We start from the raw sequence: 18,338 nt of genomic DNA on the forward strand, positions 1-18,338 counted from the left end.
CTTTGCCCCTCACAATGGAACAGTTCTGGGCAGTGAATTGGGCAGCCCACCCAACCATCATCTGACTGTGTTTGTACTGGACATTTTTCACTGTCCCATTCAGGAGGAAAGAATGTGTTATAGATGGTTCCTGTCTAATTTGGGGCAGCAGGGGTGCTACATGATCCCGCAACAGCACCATGTTTGAATGCTTCCAAGTTGCTTGACACCATTTTGGTTTCCACCTTTCCAGCAGAAGGATGTGGTTTGGGCGTGTGGTTTGGTGAACCAAATACACATTGGAGCAAATTGGTTTTGTAATGTCCCTATATAAGTACAAAGTCTCACCTTCCTCAGTCAAATTTATTTATTGTAGGCAACATAGCCCCATCTAGTGAATGCGGCTCTCAAGTGGCTTTGTCTAACGGGAAAGGGACTATCTTTAGTCAGGGGGTAACTTTAGATCCTGAACAGTTGGCAAATTTGGTGCAGGGACCATAGCTAGGAAATTCACAAGTGTCTGCTCTTCTAAAAGTCAGAGCTACAGCCTGACTTCTCTTGGTCTTCTTTATTCCTAGGGTGTACGAATGGGCGAGACATCAACCAGTGCTGTGTCCCTGAATGTGAACCAGGCAGAAAAGGTGAATGTGGAGCATGGCTGCAGCATCCCTGACCCCTGTGACTCTAATCCATGCCCTGTAAATAGCTACTGCAATGACGACTGGGACAGTTACTCCTGCAGCTGTGACCCAGGTTAGTGGGGTTGGACAAATTCCATATGATATCCTCCCTAGCCATGCTTTATGGTGTACAAACTGAATTGTTTTTGGGGGTTAAGTGATGTGCCACCTTTGGACTCCTCTGTGCAGATGTGATAACCTGCAATCATGGGTAGCTGAAATGATCAAGACAGAGGTTCCAGATCTGATACTGTGATGTTTGTTTGTTTCATATGATGGTGCAGTGTTTTGGCTGGTCTGTTATGAGAATGATACCATGTTGATTTACTCCTTTTATTGCCCTGCATTTCTATTATAGCCATTTCTGTCATTAGCGTTTTTTCTTCTGTACGTTACCTGATCTGAAAAATGCTGGTATGGCTTAAATAATGACTAAATAATGAGAAATCTAAATGAAAAAGAAATCCGGATTCAAATACACCCCCGGTGCTGTTATCTCTGCATTGTCCTCATGAAACAACAATGAACAATTAAAAACAATTGTTGAGTGTTTCAGGCTTACCCCCTTGGTGGTAAGCTTGGGTCATTTACAAGTCCAAATTCACCAGAGATAACTACCCTGCTATTATTTACGATTAGTTATCATTTATGTGATGAAAGGGAAATCCCCTGATTTTGCTGGGAGTTCTTTCAGTTCATTTCAGCTTTTCATTTGGCCCTTGAATTAAAATAAAGTTAGAAGTTGATCCTTGACCATGTGAACAGGTCTTTTGATGGGTCTGTGCAACCCAGATGTAGGACTGGAATTCCATTCTGCTTTCTCTGTGTGCAGCCAGTCCTCCCATTTGCAGTTGTTGCTCTTTGCTGCAGTTTGAAGGATGGCTCTCACAAGCTTCTGTGCCCATCTGGAGAATTTTGATTACAGGGGCATCATTCATTTTTAGGCTTTAGGTTTTCCACCAGAACTACATAGTGGGGATGACATGCTTCTTGGGGTTTTTCCTATGCTGCTTCAGGTTACTATGGAGACAGTTGTGCCAATGTCTGCTCTCTCAATCCTTGTGAAAATCAAGCCATGTGTGCCCGCAAGCCCAGCTCATCCCATGGCTACACTTGTGAGTGTCCTGACAACTACTTTGGGCCCTACTGCGAGAACAAGTGAGTTGCCCAGTACAGCTGCTCTGTAGAAAGGGTGCCTGTGTATATGTGCAACTGTGCCAATAGGGGCGTTTCTGCCTGTCAGTGTATGTCAAAATGGCTTCTTGAGAGTTGTGTGCTTATTGCAGAGGGAGAAAGTGAAGGAATTATTGGTAAGTCTGTCTGTGCCTGAGGGCCTGGTAGCTAGCGGTTATAGGGGACATGGCAGGGGCAGGGATGAAAAGGGCTCATGTTTCAAAATAAATATTTGTCCATTTGCAAGTGAGAGCAAGAAATCAAGGCAGGGGAATGCAAAGGTATATGTTTGTGCAAGGAAATATATCAGTTCCCTCAAGTATGAGAGGGAACAGTAAATTCGTTATAGGTTTGTGGTATATTTTTGCATTGTGTATATACATAGGCTGTGAGTATAGGATGTACACATAGCAGACATAATACAGTTGATGTGTGCATGCTAGGAGGGTAAGCTGCTTTGCATACCATGAGTGTAGAAAAACAGCCCTGTAACAACGTTTAGCATGTTGAAATCTTCTGTCCTCATAATCATCATTTTCCTGTTGTGGGAGTGGAAGACTGAGTGGAATGATGAGTAGAGAGGTGACATCACACTTTATCTATGCCTGACATCAGCAGTGACTAATATCTCTGCCTCAGGCCACAGAGATTTTAAGCATACTGTCATATTAGATCTGCTGCTTTCTTATTGGCAGTCTCCCCCCCTCCCTGAACATTTGCTGTGCTACTCTTTTGACCTGTTGGTGTATCTGCAGTGTGATCATTACAGTCTGTGTGCTCTCCTTCTGGCAGGCTTGCTCAACCTTGCCCTCGGGGGTGGTGGGGGCACCCTATATGTGGACCCTGCAACTGTGATGTTGGCAAAGGCTTTGACCCTGACTGCAACAAAACCACTGGAGAGTGTCGCTGCAAGGTAGGCTGTGATTTGTTTGATAGTGGTGGGTGGGGAATAGAGCTTGAGGTTGGAATCTGAAGATCACTAAAGAGGGTACAGAACTGTTGGCAGAATAAGTCACCAATGGAGCTGGTGTATGTCTCTCCCCCATGATGAGAGTATGTTTAGAGGTGAAAGATGTCTTAGAGCATCCCTCTACAGTTCCCTCAAGGAGAGAGAAGAACAGCATGTAGATGAGCATTCTGTAGAGGTATGGTAGGACAATGACTTCCTGTCTCAAAACCATGGCCTTTGTCTCTATGTCCTTTGGTGGTAAGGCCTATGGATTCAGCTGTAGATGCAAGTTTCTAAATTCTTTTTAATCTACTTTGATGCTACCTTCATGGGTGATGCACAGTGACCCTGAAGAAGTAGTCCCAGTGCTTTGCAGAGGATTATTGGAGAATGTTCAGGGGCATGAATGCACATTACATGGGACACTGGTGAGGCCTATTTGGCTTTAGGTGTCACTCTTCTTGGAAAGAATTTGACTAATGTGCCTCCTACTCTTCTCCAGGAGAACCACTACCGACCGGCAGACAGTGCCATGTGTTTGCTTTGTGACTGCTACCCCACAGGCTCGCTGTCTCGCACTTGTGACTCTGAGACTGGGCAGTGTTCCTGCAAACCTGGTGTGATTGGGCGCCGCTGTGACCACTGTGACAATCCTTTTGCAGAAGTCACCATCAATGGCTGTGAAGGTCAGTGCTGTTATTAGCTGTGGCTCATCAGGCTCAGAGCAGAGTTGAGATTTCATTACCAGGCTGAAGTGAGGTTAGGCACAATAGGAAGCAATTATAGTAACTCAGGGAAGATGGCAGAGAAAAGGTTTGTTATAGCAGGGAAGAACTTGTTGAGTGAAATCATTGGCTGTTGTCTTGGGACTGAACAGATGATGTTAATGATGAGGCTGTCCTCCATGAATGTCCTTTCCTTTGAGGAACTAGAGTTCTTCTCCTTTCATCTGGCCAGCACCTAGTTAGATGCCAAGAGCATCAGCTTTGTTAGAAGGCCATTCATTTCCATGCTAGTATTTTAGCTTAACAAGTGCTGTCACAGGACAAAGGGAAGGAAAGATCTGTTGGGACATACTCTGTTCTGATGTCTTCAATTGCAGCACTGAGAATTTCTTTTCTAGATTATTCTGCTATTTAATCAGAGCTCCTTGTTATCCATATTTTTCTACATATGCTAGACTAGGTCCACACATTTGTGGGAGTTTGATGTCCTGGTGGCCTTCCTATCTACTACTACTATTGAAGGGGCACACTGAGTTTGCGTAGCAAACTATTCACAATTCTCACTTTTGCTTTGCAGTGAATTATGACAGTTGTCCCCGTGCTATTGAAGCTAATATTTGGTGGCCCCGTACCCGCTTTGGCCTGCCTGCAGCTGCGCCATGCCCCAAAGGATCTGTTGGTAAGGAAACACATTTCAGTCTGTTGTGCATGCATGTTGTGACACCCCTTGTCCACTCACACAGCACCCTCTACAACCTTTCTTCTTTGGGTTATGCGTTATATGTAAGTCAGGACAGCATACTCAACACCTGTCTCTTTTAAAATCTAAAGAGAGTCATGCCCATCTCACACCTCAGGTCCCCTCTCCCTCTCCCACTCCCAGAGACATTCACAGACAGGGTATCCCAGCCTCTTTTGTAATCAGCCTTCACTCACACAGAACTATTTGGGTTGAAGCTCAAACACTGTTCCAATCACTCACTGCCACCATTTATTCATCTCCTAGAGTATATGTATGTAGACTGAGATATTAACGTGTGTGTGTGTGTCTGCATGTGTGTTCATTCCCCTTAGACATGTAGCCCATGGCGTTAATCAAAACAAGGAACTTTTATTTATAAGAACAAAACACTAAGGAAAGTAAAGTCTAAGAAACAACATTTCACTTCCATTGAACTTTTGAACTGAGGTCCTAGGCCTACAACTGAGATCCTTTAGTTACAAATATATTATTTTCAGCCTATTCCAAGCAGCTCTTCTATACAGTTCCCCTTAGTCAGAAAAACCCTTTTCACGTCTTCCCTTAAGCTGTCATCTTCTCTCTCTGCTGCTAACTCCTTCTAATGGTTGTTTTTCAGCTGCTTCTTTCAAGTCTCCTGCTCTCAACATTCTGTCAGCTCTTGTTGGTTGCTCTTAGGGAGAGGCTGAACCTAGTCTGTACTTCACATTTGTGATGGTGGGAAACTGGAGGGATTGTCATACAGATTGTTAATGAATCAAGCACTCTTCTTGATTTGTTTTGCCACTGAGGAGGTTTCTGGAAATTTCCAAAGGAAAAGCTGTGTTAAGCAGCAAAAACAACAGTCTTTAAGCAACAAATGTGTTGTGACATATGCTTTCATGAGCCGGAGGCTCCATTGGATGGAGATGCTTTCCCACAAGTGACCCTTCTCTTCTCCTTTCTTACAGGGACTGCTGTACGGCACTGTGATGAACACAAGGGCTGGCTGGCTCCCAACCTCTTCAACTGCACCTCATTGACTTTTGCTGCTCTCAAGGGTTTTGTGAGTGATATTCCAGTTTTCTTCTATCCCCAGAATTAAGGAAAGAGTCTATAGACTTGCTTCCTTTTTTGTGTGCTTTGGGATGGAGGAACAGAGGGTATCTGTCATTTTTACCTTGCAGAAGCTACACAGCGGCAGCCAAAATACAGTGTTTCATCCTCTTTAGAACTGAAGATGCATTTACACAACCTTCTACCCCAGTTGGTGATCTTTGCTGTGTTCCCATGACTGCCAGAAGGGCATTGAAAACCTTGAGATTGCTTATAATGAATCTGAATTCTGATCCTGTTTCTGTACTTCTAAGATGACCAGCAGCTTTCACACTGGTGTCATCCATTTCTCTGGCTGGAGACAGGAATTGTCCCTTGTGTTAGTAACAAAGAGTTATGAACTTAACTACCATTTTATAGGACTGCTGTCCAGACTGCCTGTTCCTTGCTCTTACAGCATGGAATGTCTCTTACAGTAAGGAAGGCTGTATATACTCAGCACGAGGTGAAAGATCCAAATTATGTACCAGGGTAATCCAATTCTGTAATCCAAATAAACTATCAAAGCAATACAATTAATATGCATATGTTTGCATAACAAAAATGGTTGGCCATTTAAAGAGAGTGCAGAATATCTCTCATGTTCTTTTTCAGATCTTGGGCTGTCATGAGATGGCTTGAGCAGCAACTCAGCTAGCAAGTTACTCACTTCTGGGTCTTTTTAAAAGTCCATACCGCTGTGGTGGCTATCCAAGAGGGCAGAGATCTCTTCTGCTTCCCAGAGTCCCTGCCAGTCAGGGGTGGGGAAGTTCTCTGCCCCTGAGCATGCAGGATGCAGAATTATCTGACAAACACTCAATTCTGCACTTGTGTATTATAATGATGTAGAATGGGATCTGCGTGGTCCTGGTGAGAACACAGCTATAATGCATTTGATCTGTTTTACAAAGCAGAATTGAGACTGAACAATTCTGAGAACTATGTTGGCTCAGTAAATCTGTTCTGTTTGAAATGCCTGGTGCATGACAGTCTTTGTCTTCCTTGTGGAGTAGGCAGAACGGCTGTTGCAGAATGAGTCACTGTTGGACACAGAGCAGTCCCAGCAGATAGCCCTGCAACTTCGCAATGCTACGCAGCACACAGTCAACTTCTTTGGCAGTGACATCAAGGTGGCTTATCACCTCTCATCCCAGCTCCTGAAACATGAAAGCATCCAAGAAGGTTTTGGCTTGGCTGCTACACAGGATGTGCACTTCACTGAGGTAAACCCCTGGGCTTAAGTTTATATGAAGCAGTTACTAAGAAAGTCATGGCAAAGGAGCACAAGTCACTGTAGGGGGCAGGCAGGCAGCTTGAGGGGCAGAGAATGTTTTTGTTGCAGTATTTCAAGGATGTCTGGGTAGTTTGCTCCTGTGCATCATGAGGCAGCCAAACCAGATGGCACAGCAAGAGAGAAAGGGTGAACAGCCTGTTGACTCTGGGGGGACCAGCTTGTTTGGTCCTGCCACTGGAGGACATCAGTTAGCTCAGTTTGGGGCAAGGGTAGGAGCATTCCTGAAGGAAAGTTACTCCTGCATCATTTGGATTTAGTCATGTTTTCTCCACTTTGGCCATGACCCTCTTGCCTGACAGATCCAGGGCGAGAATCCCAGGTGAAGAGTTCTGCCTAAGTGCCATTGGGCTTTCCATTTAGGAATGTGCTGTTTCTAATAATTCTATTTCTAAAAATAATAATCATCCCTGAAAATAATTTATCAGTGTCAATTGCCAAAAAATCCTGAAAATATTCAGGGATATGCAGGGCCTCCATTTTAAGACTCATAGGCTTGTTTTTCTTCAGTTACTCAATGTACCCTGGCAACAGGAGGGAGGGGTCTGGGAGGCAACTGTCCCAGGCAATAGAATCAGACAATAGAGGGCATACTTGAATGGCCCAGTCATGATGATTCTCACATCTCTCCATGTTTCTGAGCATGGGCAAAGGAGGCTGAAAAGCAGGCCTGCCTACAACTTGGTTCCATTTGAGAGCTAGATTTTTGGAGCTTTCAGTGCTGCTGATTGTCATCTCCATGGAATGCTGGAGCTGCTTAGATTTGTTATAAGTCCATGAGAGAATCCCCAGTCCTGCCCCCTGAAGGAAGCATGAGACAGACCTGCCAGCAGAGGCACTCACAGCTACCTCTCCTTGTTTCCCCTTCTTGTTCTACAGAACCTGCTCAAAGTGGGCAGCACCCTACTGGATACCAGCAACAAGCGGCACTGGGAGTTGATCCAGCAGACCGAGGGGGGCACAGCACAGCTGCTCAGACACTTTGAGGATTACGCCAGCACTCTGGCCCAGAACATGCGCAAGACATACTTGAACCCCTTCACCATAATCACACCCAACATTGGTGAGAGCATGAGAATGATTGATACTACTAGCAGTAATAATGCTTAACACTTAATAATAGGACTCACTTAGGGCATCTTTTCCAAAGTGATCCAAAGCCCTCATGTGCATTGTCTCAGCAGCCCTTCATACACTCTAGGTTAGGCCACTTTTATCACCATATTGCTTGGGGGCTGCTGAAGCTGAGGAATAGAAGCTTTCCTGAGGTAAACCAGATTATCTGAGACTGAGCTATGAATTTGGGATTTCTAAACTTATGTTCTTAAACACTGTGCTATACCAATTCTGTGAAAAATAAGCATACAGCATGCATCCTTTATTCACACAATTTAGTTAGACTTTTGTCTGTATGATCTGAAATGTATAATTAATAGGGTGGGAATTCTCATAGGCTGAAAATGGATTAGTTATATATTTGTCTGGAGTCTCAGGGGAAAAGGGAAAGTGCACATGAAGTTAATAAATAAAAAATTGAAATGGGGAAATATGGGATGCCCATACAACCATGTTGCTTGCAAAGGTAAAATGTGAGACTGCACAGCTGCAAGCTAGTATTCAGCTGATTAAATGCCCTTACTGAGGGTGATGTTTCTCTGGCAGTTATCTCTGTAGTGAGGCTGGAGAAGATGAACTTTGCTGGTGCAAAGTTGCCTCACTATGAGGCCCTCCGTGGTGAGAAACCTGCAGACCTGGAGACAACCGTCATCCTCCCTGAGAGTGTATTCAAGGCTCCTGAAAACAAGCGTGAGTTTGGATTTCTGAATGAAAATTTAGTGGAATTCTAGGAGACCATGATTGGAAACAGTGAACCATTGGTACGGACCTTCACTAAGGCCATTTCTGTTCAGCTGGCCCAGCTCTTTGACCCCCAATATGGGCCTCAGGTAGCTATTGCCAAACAGTTAAAATAATTCCCTGGCTGCTGTTCAAAACTCAAAGTGCTGGAACTAATCAGGTGTCTTGATAATTATTCTGACAACTTTGCTGTTTGCTGCCATGCCTTCATGCATCTTGATCTCCCACACCCTTTTTTATGTGTTCAGCGCCTTCTGTGCTGGGGAAGAAGCCAAGCTGTTGTGGGGGTGCAGAGTTGTGGGTTATCTGATGGACTTGAGAGGTGTTGGCAGAGATGTTGGAGCAGATGTCAAAGCCCAGGAGCAAATGCAGAACTGGATTTTGAGAACAGCTAGATTCAAATCCAGTAGCACCTTTGAGATAAAGATTTTCAGGGTATGAGATTTTGAGGGTCAAAATTCCCTTTGTCAGATATGAGTTGGAATGAAAATCTCTGAGTCCTTCTATTCCAGTCAGAAAGTGGGAGGGGTGCTGCAAAGAAGGAACCTCGGATGCAGAGGTACCATGCACAACTGTAATCAGTTTGATTAGAGCAGAGGAGAAATGTTTGCAGTCGGACCTGGGTTTTGAGAGAAAGTGTTGAGTATGCACATCCATATTCACCCAGCCACACAACTGAGTGTCAACTGAGGTAGGGAGGGCTGCCAAGGGGCTTGGAGGTGAACAGATCATGTCAGGGCCAAAGGAGAAATTTCACTGGGAGCAGTATCAAAGTAGAGATCTGTCACTTTTATGCTGGATAACATCAGAGCCCAGAAAGTCTTGCTTTAATGTACACAGATAGCAGAGAGAAAGCGAGTGCACTAGGCTGACCCCAAGAGTTACAATATAGCTATGTGTGCTCATTCTTGTTACAAACTGTTCTAAAGATAAGGTGGAATCCAGCTATAGTCTCATACTCAATTTTCAGAACCTACTATGTCCAATGCCAAGCATCTCCCTGGTGGTGATGAGGAAGAAGAAACCACACTGATGACAAGACAGAAGAGGCACCCAGATCTGAGTGAGGGCCAGGCCATTGCCAGTGTAATCATCTACCGCACCCTTGCAGGGTTGCTTCCAGAGCAGTATGACACAGACAAGAGGAGCTTGAGGTAACACCCTTCTTCCTCAATATATAGACACCAGCAGAGGTTGTAGGGACTCCACAGATACCTGAAGAACAGATACTGAATGCTCGTTGTTGGTCTCCAAAAAAAGGCTAGTTCAAAAATTAAATTCCCCCTCCCCGCAAAAGGATTCATGTAAGATTCTTCCCTCTATTCCCTGAATGGCTTGAGTCCTATTCCCTTTCACCAAAGCCCTATCAACTTTTCTGCTGCTTTGTAGCTTCCTGGAAACCAAGCAAATGATATCTACTGTCAAAGACAGGACTTATCTAACGTCTTAATATTTGTTTTGGTGCATTGTGCTCGTGGATGTGTGCATTTCCACAAGAACAAATGGGTGCGCTACTAATCAGGTCTGGAATTTACAGTTGTAGGAAACCACCAACATCTCCCTGGCTATGTTTCCATCTGCACTGTGTGTCCCCCACAGGGTCCCCAAGCGTCCCATCATCAACACCCCAGTGGTGAGCATCAACATCCATGACAATGATGCACTGATGCAGCGGGCTTTGGAGAAGCCTATCACTGTGCAGTTCCGTCTTCTAGAAACTGAGGAGCGGACCAAGCCCATCTGTGTCTTCTGGAACCATTCCATCCTGTACGTTCCACTTCTCACTCAAAAATGTCAAGGGCAGACACATTTCTTTCTTGGTGGGAAAGTGGGGAGTGATGTAGAGGCATGCAGTGCCAACCTTATTCTCACTTTGCTGTTTCCCCAGGGTCAGTGGGGTTGGTGGCTGGTCAGCCAAAGGGTGTGATGTTGTCTTCAGGAATGAGACTCACGTCAGCTGCCAGTGTAACCACATGACCAGTTTTGCTGTGCTGATGGACATTTCTCGTAGAGAGGTGAGGAAATCAGGGCAAGGGCACAGAGCAAGTGCTTAAGAGTGTGGTGATCTGTGGTAAGGATTAGACTCCTCCCTGGGCCTAGTAAGATCATGTGTTTGGAGAGCCAGTTTGGTGTAGTGGTTAAGTGTGCGGACTCTTATCTGGGAGAACCGGGTTTGATTCCCCACTCCTCCACTTGCACCTGCTAGCATGGCCTTGGGTCAGCCATAGCTCTGGCAGAGGTTGTCCTTGAAAGGGCAGCTGCTGTGAGAGCCCTCTCCAGCCCCACCCACCTCACAGGGTGTCTGTTGTGGGGGAGGAAGGTAAAGGAGATTGTGAGCCGCTCTGAGACTCTTCGGAGTGGAGGGCGGGATATAAATCCAATATCATCTTCTTCTTCTTCTTCTTCTTCTTCTTCTTCTTCTTCTTCTTCTTCTTCTTCTTCTTCTTCTTCTTCTTTCTTGCATTTTTCTAATGTATCCATAACTCTTTTCTTCCCAGAATGGTGAGATCCTGCCCCTGAAGACCATTACCTATGCCTCTATTGCTGTGACACTGGGCAGTCTCTTACTCACTTTCTTCTTCCTGGCTGGCCTGCGGGCCTTAAGATCCAATCAGCACAGCATTCGCAAGAATCTAGTGGTGGCGCTGTTTCTCTCTGAGCTTATCTTCCTGCTGGGCATCAACCAAGCTGACCTACCAGTGAGCAGCTGGAAGGGGGAGGGGTGCTATGGGGGTAACTGGGAGGGATAAGCTATTCAGTTAAATGCACCAGGCCACATAACTGAACATGGTCTGAGTTTGGAGCCCATGGCTGGGGATGATCAAGAGCTAAAAGAATGACTTTAGGCATGCCTGTATTATCACTCCCTGGTTGAGTCTCTCTAAGACTGCCCAGATGGATCAGCTGAACTACATGGAGCACCCAGCTTCACAGAGTCTGGAGCTGTGGAACAAAAATCATAGAATCATAGAGTTGGAAGGGGACCTTCAGGGTCATCTAGTCCAACCCCCTGCACAATGCAGGAAACACACAACTACCTCCCCTCTCACCACTAGTGACCCCTGCTCCATGCCCAGAAGATGGCAAAAAACCCCAAACCCTCCAGGATCCCTGGCCAAACTGGCCTGGAGAAAATTGCTTCCTGACCCCAAAGTGGAGATCAGCATTTCCCTGGGCGTGGAAGAAAGGGCCAAGAAAATTAAGCACCGATGCTGCCCTTGCCTCCCTCCCTCTCATCATCTGCCTAAGTTCACAGGATCAGCATTGCTGTCAGAGATGGGGGACAAGGGTGGGTCTCTGATCAAATGCAAGATTGCTCTTTTTCACTAATGTATTTGTGCATGGAGAGGAGCTTCCTTTGGAAGCATGGTCCTAATCCCCTTCTTCTCTTTCTATCTGTGCCAGTTTGCCTGCACTGTTATTGCTATCTTGTTGCATTTTCTGTACATGTGCACCTTTGCCTGGGCACTATTGGAAGCTCTGCACATCTACCGTATGCTGAGTGAGGTGCGCGATATCAACTATGGTCCCATGCGCTTCTATTACATGGTTGGTTGGGGCGTTCCAGCATTCATAACAGGTAAGCCCTGGCTATATAGTGTGGCACAGGTCCACAAGGACAACTCTGCCATGGTTCTCCTTTGTGAAGCTTTAGTTTAGCAACTAGAAGATGGCAGCAAGAGAACACTTTGTCCTGACCTGCTGTATAGCTGTCATCTGAAAGTTAACTCAAGGCAGGCATAACTAGACAACCCTAGACTGAAAAGAGAACTGGGAGGGAAGTGGGCTTCCACTCCAAGACCAATTAAATTTGTGCCCGTCAGTCTTGGCTCCTGTCGTTCCAGCTGTGAGCTGTTTTCTGAGGCTGTTAGACCATGATACACTGGGGGCTTGTTCAGATGCACAGTTTAATCAGTTTTCGCTGCTGTTTCCTACCAGAAACAGCAATATCTGCCTCCTGATAGCCAATCGTTGTCGCCCCCTCCTTGGAACTGGTTTATTTAGTTACCTGCTCCTTTGTGGTATTTTTTGAGTTGTCCAGTTTCACCTCATAGTTTTCTCCATCTGAATAGTTCTGCTGGGAGATTAACCAACTTCCGGATGCCTGAAGGCTGTCCCAGAGCAAAAGGAGCCTCAGACATCTGATTTATGGCCGCCATTTTTTTTACTACTTAGCGATATGCGCATAACCGCATCACCACATAATGTTTTCCTATGCGCATACGCATTTGCGCATGTGCACATAATGTGTTTGTGTGCATTATGCGCATAATAGTGGGAAACAACAAAAAAAGAACCGTCGTGTGGACGGCAGACAACGGTTTCACTGTTGAGTGATTCGAATTGTGGTATGGCAGTCTGAATGATAATATCTGGAACAAAGATATTCGGAACAGAACCAGGTCAGTTTAACACAGACTCAACACGCTGTGTGAACATGGCCTGGGAGTTTTTTGTATGGAACACACAGAATTTTATAAACCCACTACAGTATGCCAGGACCCCTTTCAGAATGGGGCTCTGGTGCAAGGAGAGGGGGCTTTTAAGCCTCCCTCTAATCTGTTTTCGAAATTATGAACAGCTGCCAGGGAGGGCTATTTGCCACACATTGAAACTGCATGTGTTTTGGTGTTAGGTGTGAATGCACTTCCACAGAGGGGAAAATAGCAGTCCTCTGGGATCATTTCTGATTGTGCAAATGATGTGAAGAGAAGACTTAAAACCCCCCATGCCTCACACATTGTTCTGGTATGATTCAGGCCCTAAATGCTCAGTATGTTTGTGCTCCTCATGCATTCTGTAGCCTTGGGGATTCTGAATGACTAGGGACCCATGCTTCCTCTTCTCTCTGCTGACACCTCTGTATGGAACTTTCTGTAGGACTTGCTGTGGGCCTGGACCCTGAAGGTTATGGGAACCCAGACTTCTGTTGGCTCTCCATCTATGATACTCTGATCTGGAGCTTCGCTGGACCCATCGTTTTTGCTGTTGCGGTGGGTAGAAAAATTGCCAGGAGAGCTGGGCTGACCTGTGGGAGGGAGAGATGACAGCACCAAGAAACAAAAGGACTGACCTTGGGGGCCATGATGTTATGGGTGCCAGTCTGGTATAGTGGTTAAGTGTGCATGCTCTTATTGGGTTTGATTCCCCACTCCTTCACTTGTGGCTGCTGGAATGGCCTTGGGTCAGCCATAGCTTTCACCAAGTTGTCTTTGAAAGGGAAGCTTCTGGGAGAGCTCTCTTAGCCCCACCTACCTCACAGGGTGTTTGTTGTGGAGGAGGGAAGGTAAAGGAGATTGTAAGCTGCTCTGAGACTCTGAGATTCAGAGTGGAGGGCAAGACGTAAACCCAGTATCATCATCATCATCATCATCATCATCATCATCATATTCTTCTTCTTCTTCTTCTTCCATTGACTCTTTAGCTTTCATTTGGTAAAATCTGTAAATGAAGCATAGAAAAGGAAGACTCCCTGACAGTCACTAGAGTAGGTGGGCATGGTAACTTAATCTCTTTAATCTCATGCTTCCTTTTCTCTCTTACCAATGACTTCCTGTGGATGCAAGGACTGGCCAGTTCTGTTATTCATTCTCCCCATCAGACTTCTCTTGGAAACCCTTGGAGAAGAAAAGATTCATGTGAACTTATTCACCTTCTGAAAATCCTCCCCCCCTCTAGAGTTTTTCCAGCATCATCGCACAGGGAGAGAATTGGCTAGGGATATGCCTTCAGATGTTTCTTGGTATTTTTTGGATCTATCTGAGTATCTGGAGTGATATTTGGGATTTTTGCAATACTGGTAATTGGTCCCATATATTTCCTGAAATATCTAGGAATATCTGCAGCTGACATTTTAATCCTCGGATACCTGTTTTTCTTTCATTTAACAGGTTTCTCCAGCAATGGAAGGAAAGGGGAGGGAGGTAGCTCTCAGGCAATGGGATCAGATGTTACAGTAAACCCTAGAAGAGTCTGCCCAATCATTCATGAAAACATCTCACAGTCCTCCAGGGCAAAGCAGTTTGACTCCATTTCAGGGCTAGGTGTTTTGGAGTTCTGGTGGTGCTTGCTTCTGCTGCTCTGATTTGGTCTGTGCTTTGGATTTTTGCTGCCTGCCTGGAAAGACCTTTTTTTTGTTCTGTGCCTGGACATCTTTAGGACTGGTTTCTCCTCAGTGGACTTTGTTTTAAAATATCATTTCAAGTTTTTCTGTGTTCATTTATTTTTGTCTGGGGGGGGGTGGTAGTTGGAGGTGAGAGGAAGCTATTGTTTTCTTTCTGATTCTAAAAGTTTTTCTTGGTGGTGTTTTGTGCTGATTTTTTTTAAAGGATGTAAAAAGGCTTGTGGTGTAAAAGGCTTGTGCTGTTTTGTTGGGTTCTCTTTTCTTGGGTTGTTTAAGAATTTTTAACTGCTTTACATTTTCTCTGTTTATAGAAGCTTTTTAATTTTTAAAGCAGGGGTGTCAAACATATGGCCCATGGGCTGGATCCCCACCCCCCACCCCAAAAATCAGGCCCTCCAGCAACCTGCCCTTGTCTGCTTCCTTCTTCCTCACTTGCTTCCCAGTCACCATTTTGTATTTCTCCCCTGCACTAAGCAGCCAGCAAAGCAGCCTCTCCTCTCTTTCCTCTCCCTTTTCCCAAAGGGAGGAGGAGGGAGGAGGAGCATCAGACAATGCAGGAACTTGGCTCTGTAGCTCTGCTGAGTTTGATTAAGTATGCCAGGCTCAGTCAATCACACTCCAGAGCTACTGAGCCGAGCCTCTCTTCCTTAGTTGCTGAGGCTCCTCCTTCTTTTCATCCCCTGGGGAAAGAAGGAAAGAGCCAGAGCTTCCTTTGCCCAGTCCCCACCATCGGGAGAAATACAAAGAAAGTCTAGTGAATACAAGTCTAATACAAAGAAAGCTTTTAAGTCTAGTGACATTTAATTGAAGGTAAGAGCTTTTTGCCTTGCTACAGGGAGAGAGAGAGAGTTTGGTTGGGCTAGTTATGAGTGCAACTGGTTTCCCCTCCTCTTTTTCCTATATTCATGCCCTCCAGTCTTTCTCAATAGGAAAATGTTAGGAAAGAGCAATAACAACAAGCATATGGCTGAGTGTCCAGCCCAGGTTTACTTAACAAATTTCCCTTGAGTTTTCTTTTGCATTTTCCTTTGATTGGTGATCTTGAACTTAGACTTCCCAGATAGTAGGCTGATACTGATACTGTACATGGCTGCCTCTCTGTTCTTGCATTGCCACATAGGAGTTGTAGTTATTTTTCTGGGGAAGATTATAGTTTTGTAGACAAGTACTTAGCCCTCAGTCTGTGCCATGGTGCCTTCACATGTTCTTGACCAGCACATGAAGTAACTTATGTATAAAAGCTCAGTGCCCAGCTGCTTCATGTTTTCCTCCGAGTCTTAGGCTCAAAGCATTGACCATGACATCTCTGTAATGAATGTCAATAAATCAAAAGTAGGTCTGCAATTTACAGATGTGCACACCTGAACAATACCTGAACAGTATTTTCAAGATTGGTACAGCACAGACATTGTCTGCAATTTTTGATGCAATAATTCATAGGAAGAGGTAACATTTATCAGAGACTGTAAAACAAAATATTGTAAGCGTGCCAATGTTTGAAACATGTTTTATTTTAAACAAAAAAATCTGTAATTGTTTGTCTGTGCCCTTTATGAAGTTTATATGTCTGCTATCTGGCATATTTTATGACACACATGGCCCGGCCCAATAAGGTCTCATTTATGTTAAATCCGGCCCTCATAACAAATGAGTTTGACACCCCTGTTTTAAAGGGTTTGTGCTGGAGAGGGGGAAGTTTTTCAACTTTGGATTCTTTGGTTTGACATTGGTTCTGTTCTGGTTCTGTTGGGCTTGCCGTAGTCCCATGGGTCTGCTGGGATTCTTTGGCGTGATCCTGGTTCTTTTGGCCTTGTTGGTTCTGTTTGGATTTGGAGGCTTTTGGCCAGTAGTTGTCCTTCTGTGTTTGGCTTCTTTACCCTAGAGAAAGCATGGAATGTTTTCCCCCATAGGAAACAATGAAGGCAAATAGGATGGTTGGGGACACATTGTTCAGGGCCCCATAGAATTGGACCCCTTGATTAAATTTGCTTGAAACTTGGAGGCAGACAGGCAAGACTAGGTTGCCTGCAATTTTGGTGTCATTGGGTTGAAGAACAGCCATTCTGCCCCTGCTGGAAAGAGTAACCCATGGGGAATAATGGAGAAAAAAATGGAAATTCTTTTTTAAAAATCCAAACCAAATCCTGAAACAGTCTTGGGGGACCTCAATAATCGTATATATGCCCTTCCTGAAATCCAAGTACAAAAAATATTGATTTTTTTTTCAAGTACGCGTACCTAGCTAGAGCTGATCTTCGCAAAGCCAGGAAGGAGACAGCATCCCAAAAGAGTAGAGCTTGCCCTTACTGTTGTGGTATGGAAGTATTCCAGGTTTGGAAGGACTGGCTGGAAGAGGTGGGGGGGATTTTGATAACCTTCCTCTCTCTTTTCTCGCAGATGAGTGTCTTCCTCTACGTCCTGGCCACGAAGGCTACTTGTGCTGCTCAGCAACAGGGTTTTGAGAAGAAGGGGACAGTGTGAGTCTTCTATATCCCGCCCTCCCCATAGCAGACTCAGGGCAGCTGTTGCCCTCAGTGCACTGAAGCATGTCTTAGTAACACTTAGCTGTGTCCCCTGTGCTGTTCTACCACTAGTTTCCACAACCTGGCCACTTCTACTATTCCTGCTCCTACTTTCTGTGGCTTTTCCATCCTGATCACTGGTGTCCTGCATGGCCACTTTTCCATTGCTATCTCCTAACTGGTACCTCTATTGCCAGTGCTACATCCCTTGATGCTTCCTGCATTTTCCTGGGCACTGCAGGATCCCCAACAAGATAACAGAAGTCAGATAATGTGGCAATACCATGACTGCCCTCAGATCTTTGGAGCCTGGGATCAAAGTGGAGGGGCATTTTCTACAGGGATGGAAATATACATTTTTCCAGGGTCAAGTGACCAGTTAGTCAAAACTGTTAAGTAATAGGCAAGTGTGAGAAATCATTTGACAGTATTGGATCAGGCTTTGTAGTGCTCAGGATGCAGTGCTACTCTCCTGGTCTTGTCATAAGAACATAAGAGAAGCCATGTTGGATCAGGCCAACGGCCCATCCAGTCCAACACTCTGTGTCACACAGTGGCAAAAAATTTTATATATACACACACACTGTGGCTGATAGCCACTGATGGACCTGTGCTCCATATTTTTATCTAAACCCCTCTTGAAGGTGGCTATGCTTGTGGCCTCCACCACCTCCTGTGGCAGTGAATTCCACATGTTAATCACCCTTTGGGTGAAGAAGTACTTCCTTTTATCTGTTTTAACCTGTCTGCTCAGCAATTTCATCGAATGCCCACGAGTTCTTGTATTGTGAGAAGGGGAGAAAAGTACTTCTTTCTCTACCTTCTCCATCCCATGCATTATCTTGTAAACCTCTATCATGTCACCCCGCAGTTGACGTTTCTCCACGCTAAAGAGCCCCAAGCATTTCAACCTTTCTTCATAGGGAAAGTGCTCCAGCTTTTTAATCATTCTAGTTGCCCTTTTCTGGACTTTCTCCAATGTCCATGGCTGTTTTTATCATGGACTATTTGGGGTGCTGTTTATAAGTCTAGCTGACTGTGCTCCTTCTTCTTTGTAGCTCTGGTCTGCGCTCAGGCTTTATCTCTCTGCTGCTGATCAGTGCCACCTGGTTTCTGGCCCTGCTGTCCGTCAACAGTGATGCCATCCTCTTCCACTACCTCTTTGCTGGCTTCAACTGCCTCCAGGTAAGGTGGACATTCCCATCATCAAAATCTATTGCTAAAT

General features: G+C 45.1%; 1 protein-coding gene across 4 annotated transcripts in view; it reads left to right on the top strand.

The window, feature by feature from the left end:
- CELSR2 (cadherin EGF LAG seven-pass G-type receptor 2) overlaps window positions 1-18,338 on the top strand; it is a 134,993-nt gene that overhangs the window by 106,847 nt on the left and 9,808 nt on the right. For all 4 annotated transcript variants that reach the window (XM_060231581.1, XM_060231583.1, XM_060231580.1 and 1 more), the window contains exons 12-28: window positions 558-732; window positions 1,676-1,817; window positions 2,625-2,745; window positions 3,284-3,467; window positions 4,084-4,185; window positions 5,196-5,290; window positions 6,333-6,542; window positions 7,490-7,673; window positions 8,273-8,416; window positions 9,438-9,621; window positions 10,067-10,234; window positions 10,356-10,482; window positions 10,966-11,166; window positions 11,873-12,047; window positions 13,349-13,461; window positions 16,989-17,068; window positions 18,172-18,298. In XM_060231581.1, the coding sequence (XP_060087564.1) occupies window positions 558-732; window positions 1,676-1,817; window positions 2,625-2,745; window positions 3,284-3,467; window positions 4,084-4,185; window positions 5,196-5,290; window positions 6,333-6,542; window positions 7,490-7,673; window positions 8,273-8,416; window positions 9,438-9,621; window positions 10,067-10,234; window positions 10,356-10,482; window positions 10,966-11,166; window positions 11,873-12,047; window positions 13,349-13,461; window positions 16,989-17,068; window positions 18,172-18,298 (2,532 nt within the window). The remainder of the gene's footprint in view (window positions 1-557; window positions 733-1,675; window positions 1,818-2,624; window positions 2,746-3,283; window positions 3,468-4,083; window positions 4,186-5,195; window positions 5,291-6,332; window positions 6,543-7,489; window positions 7,674-8,272; window positions 8,417-9,437; window positions 9,622-10,066; window positions 10,235-10,355; window positions 10,483-10,965; window positions 11,167-11,872; window positions 12,048-13,348; window positions 13,462-16,988; window positions 17,069-18,171; window positions 18,299-18,338) is intronic.

The sequence above is a fragment of the Heteronotia binoei genome, chromosome 2, assembly GCF_032191835.1.
Source record: "Heteronotia binoei isolate CCM8104 ecotype False Entrance Well chromosome 2, APGP_CSIRO_Hbin_v1, whole genome shotgun sequence".
Lineage (NCBI taxonomy): Eukaryota > Metazoa > Chordata > Lepidosauria > Squamata > Gekkonidae > Heteronotia > Heteronotia binoei.